The sequence below is a fragment of the Suillus fuscotomentosus genome (assembly GCF_016647785.1).
Source record: "Suillus fuscotomentosus strain FC203 chromosome Unknown F5891scaffold_36, whole genome shotgun sequence".
NCBI classification, from domain to species: Eukaryota; Fungi; Basidiomycota; class Agaricomycetes; order Boletales; family Suillaceae; genus Suillus; species Suillus fuscotomentosus.
Window position 1 is genome coordinate 540,362 of NW_024539548.1, and position 4,528 is coordinate 544,889.

Consider the following 4,528-nt stretch of genomic DNA (forward strand, 5'->3'; position numbering starts at 1 on the left):
CAACCCATCGGTTATGGGCATTCTGACAACTGTGGAGAGTCATATGTGTGAACCGAGTGTAAGACTATTGTAGAGAACCACCACGGCTACCATAGGCTAAACTCTTGGGATCTACATCGGGAAAGGCCGATCTACCATTGCTTCTGGAAGATCCTGTATGGCTCCAAGGTACCGTCCACTCTGAGATCATTTTATCGCTGTATTTGCTGAGGATGAGGCCCTGTATTCCATTTATGTACAGTAGAATCCTCACTGAGACTTGTGAGAAGGCGTGTGTCATCAGCAATCATCGAATTGGCTAGCTACAATACAACAGATACTAATCTATGTCGCCATTCTCTCAAAGTCATTGTATGTGAGCTTTATGATGAAAAAACAGACTGGTATTAAGCAAATGCAACAAATGATAAATGACTCAAATGACCATCAGCGACCCTTCACTTAATATACGGCAGCACTTTGCAGCTGGCTCCCGAACATCTTGCTCAGGATGAAATAGATAATTCAGCATATCCAAATCATGCTCCGCCACAATCTTCTGCCCATCCCACACACCGTCAGGCCGTCAAATATCCTTCCGATTGACATACATAGGATAATGTGTCTTCTGGATCGGTCCGGCCCAATCGAAATCGAGCAGCATGAAGTGATTGTCATCTCGCACAATGAAATTGGTATCTCGAAGGTCGCCATGCATGTAGCCATCATTGTGATTGTGTAACTCCCGGATGAGAGAGGTGATGGTCTCCTTCAGCGGCTGATGGTCCAAAACACCTATCTCACTGAGCAGTCGATATGAGCCAGGTCATTGCGGAAGGCAATCATTGTCAATATCAAGGGCATCCATAATCACCAGATTCCAGCCGCCGGGTAAAGAATTGTAGGCAATAAGTTTGGGGGTGTTCCCGTTGCTGGCACAGAATTCATGAGCCTGAGGGGAATAGTGCCTGACAAACTTGATGCATATCTTGCTCCCAGCAGCATCGCTGATGGTTTCCCCAAAGAAAATAAGTCGATCCCTGAGGATTTGAGTCTCATCATACCGGAATTCCTGAATGAAACCAGTGGAATTGGTATAACTCCGAGGGTAAGGACATTTAAGATATGGATCTTCGGGTTCGAAGGACAGGATTGGATGGGAGTATAGTTTTGTAAGTTTCTCGACGGCAATTTTGAGAGCCCCAAAAGTACGAGCTGCCATCACTTGCATATGGAGGTCTGTTGAATGCCAAAACAGAGGAATGATAGGGACCAGGACATCAGACTGGACTTTTTCAGTAAAAACAGAGCCTGAAAAGCCGATGCATGCCCCTATTTGTGATCAATAAAAAGCTTCAGCAATTAATCTGGTGAAATGAACTAACCGAAGACAATGATATGGATGCATGGAATGAAAGACCGGAGCCTCACCATCTCAATCTTCGAGTCTTCCATAAACTTGCGGTAGTACAGCATCGCCACCATAAATGGTTCAGCAGCGCCACTTCTGATCTCGTTCTTCCCCTCAATTATCATCAGCACAAACTGTCCGTTGGTAGACAAAAGATGTCCGTCTGTCATACATCTGGTCAAGCCAACCATAGAAGCATTGAGTATAATACCATAGTCCCGGAGCACTTGCCGGAATGTATTCATCCGCGTGAGCTCATTGGGATAGAAGGAGGCCATCTTTTCCGAAAGTTGCAAAACAAAGTCGTTATCATGGACAGTTGGTTCATACTTTTGACAATCATCCATGAACTCGGCAAAGATAGGCTCGAGAAGAGTAATGGGAACAGGGTCCGCGGCTCTGCAAGGACGATTGCAAAGGTACTCTTGCTGGTCCTGCTTCGTAGAGAATGCAGATGGTTTTGCACCGGCCGACGGAGTACCCGCGCCCTTCTTGAGATAAGCGATTCGCCTATCAACAGCTGGAATGTGTCGTGCAATGGCAGGATGTTGCACTACGATATGAATACATCTACGCTCTATTCCATCCACAAACACATCGGACAGCTCGGTTAATGGGCGCAGCTCGATGCCTCCATCCATGATTGCATTCCGTAACTGTATATCATTCAAATTGATCTTGACCTTCCAAAATATCAGATTATTAACATTCAACCATAGGCATCAGATCGCTCACCTTCCATAGCTCAAGATGGTCGGCGGCAACATGGTCAAACTCTGGCTTCTTGGCGACCTTGATAACATTTTTGAGGTCACCAACAGTCTTCGTCCGCTCAACGTCGACTGGGAAAATATGGCGAGGATCATCGCCGAAGACAATACAGTTGAGTTTCAGGCAGAGCGGTCCGGAAGACACTAAGTTGGACCACTCAGTGAGGAAAGGGTAGCAATATCGAAGGACAACTCACTGGCAGGCAGGCATTGGATAATAATATGCAGATACTTGCGCAGAGGAGCATCGGGAAAAATCTCTACCATTTCATCCACAGGTGATAGGGATTTCATTGGGTCAAGTGTAAGATTGTTGAGATTGTGCTCAATCATCTCGTCGATAGGCAGGTCGACCTTCCAAAATATCAGATTATCAACATCTGATCCTAGGCATCAGATCACTCACCTTCCATAACTCAAGACGGTCAGTGGCAACATGGTCAAACTCCGGCCTTTTCTTGTCTTTGATGACCTCTTTGAGGTCACCGACAATCTCCATCCGCTCAATGTCGACCGGGAAAATACGGCGAGGATTATCGCCCAAGACAATACAGTTGAGTTTCAGGCGGAGCGGTCCAGACATCTGACATTGACAACAAGAGTGATAGTGTCTCGAGCGGTGACTGCAGTGAGTGCTCACTGCTGCAGCAACAATGCACTTACAAAGCCAAGCAGCAACACCCCGTGACCGGGAAATTGATTTTCTGTGAGAATACAATGTGCCTGGGAAATTTCGTCCCTTTCCGGGTATCCGATGCACCATTTATGGGTGAGAAGTGGATTAAGGCCTGTTGCGGTGCATGTGCTGTCACAATCAGAGGTAGTTTATTTATCTTGCATGCACCGCAACAAGCCTTAATCCACTTCTCACCCATAAATGGTGCGTAGGATACCTGGAAATGGGTAAAATGGTCTATGACAAAATTTTCTAGCAACAGTAGGCCTTAATCCACTTCTCACCCATAAATGGTGCATCGGATACCCGGAAAGGGGTAAACTGGTCTATGACGAAATTTCCATAGGCAAAGTAGGCCTCAACCCACTTCTCACCCATAAATGGTGTGTCAGATACCTGGACGGCCATACAGGATCTTCCAGAAGGAATGCTGGATAGGCCCACCAGATATGCATATGATCCCGGCCGGAGATGCAATGTATGATTCCATTTATCGTGCAGCCCAAATGTATTGATCTCGGCAGTGCATACGGGAAGGCCCAGCTGTTTATTGTTCAGCCCAGTACAAATGCTGGGTAGTCTTGGATGGGCTTACCGATGGGCCCAGCTTGGGCCCAGCTGGTTATTTTCGGCCCAAGAAAATGTGTTTGGTCTCGCGAGTTATTGTTTCTGACCCATGGTAGGCTTACATGATATTGGAGGGGCTGACGGTTGGGCCTGGCTGGTGATTTTGGCCCAAGAGAATATGTGTTTGGTCTCGGAAGGGCCGACCAATAAGAATATACGGCTTGCACAGTACATGTGACCTCGGAAGGGCCAGCGAGTGATTATGTCTGGCCCCAGATAGGCATCAAATGATCTCGGAAGGGCCGACTAACAAGAATACTGAATTGGACGGTACATGTGACCTCGGAAGGGCTGGCGAGTTATTGCTTCTGGCCCATGATAGGCCTACATGATCTTAGAAGGACCAATGGTTGGGCACTGCTGGTAATTTGTGGCCCAAGAGAATGTATTTGGTCTCAGAAGGGCCAATCAATAAGAATATGGGATGTGCATTTGGTCTCGGAGGGCAAGCGAGTTATTGCTTCTGGCCCATGAGAGACATACATGATCTCGGAAAGGCTGATGGTTGGGCCCAGCAGGATGTTCTTCATACATGTGCAAGTGCAGGAATTTCCTGATAGGCCCAGTAGGATATTTCTCCGGCCCGGTGTTGGTGTTTCATCTCATGAGTTAGGGAAGGGCTCGGCTAGGGATTGTTGGCTGTCCGTGCACATGTAGTGACGGATACTGGTTATCCTCAACTGGCTTACACAAGTGGCCGGTGAGAGTGCATCTACGGATTGTCAGAATGAGTGACGGATGGGCCCAGTCAATTAGTGCTTGGTCCAGAGTACTGAAAGGGCCTACAGGATATGCCCAGCAAGTCAGGAAGGTCTGGTGAGTGATGTTTGAGTCTATAGAGTGTCTTACTGATCGGCCCAAAGAGTGAAGCATTAAATCTCGGAAAGGCTCATGAGTGCCCAGTACTTGCATATCTGATTTCGGAAGGGGCGACAGATATTACAGTGACACGGATAGCATTTGGTCTCTGAAGGTGACATGGTGAAAGTTTATAGGGCTGCGTCTCGGAAAGAGTTGAAAATAGGACTAAATGAAGATGTCGGACCCGCTGTAGAGACTCGCGCG

At 47.2% G+C, this 4,528-nt stretch overlaps 1 protein-coding gene across 1 annotated transcript; it reads right to left on the minus strand.

Annotated features, from left to right (window-relative positions):
* Positions 1 to 565: 565 nt before the first annotated feature.
* Positions 566 to 3,244, minus strand: F5891DRAFT_981576 (uncharacterized protein; the record flags this gene model as incomplete). Its single annotated transcript, XM_041377127.1, has 9 exons — positions 566 to 757; positions 854 to 1,290; positions 1,365 to 2,073; positions 2,126 to 2,232; positions 2,358 to 2,514; positions 2,567 to 2,743; positions 2,824 to 2,965; positions 3,032 to 3,053; positions 3,121 to 3,244. The coding sequence occupies 9 exons, from the start codon at positions 3,242 to 3,244 to the stop codon at positions 566 to 568; spliced, it is 2,067 nt and encodes a 688-aa protein (XP_041224499.1).
* Between the last annotated feature and the right edge of the window lie 1,284 nt (positions 3,245 to 4,528).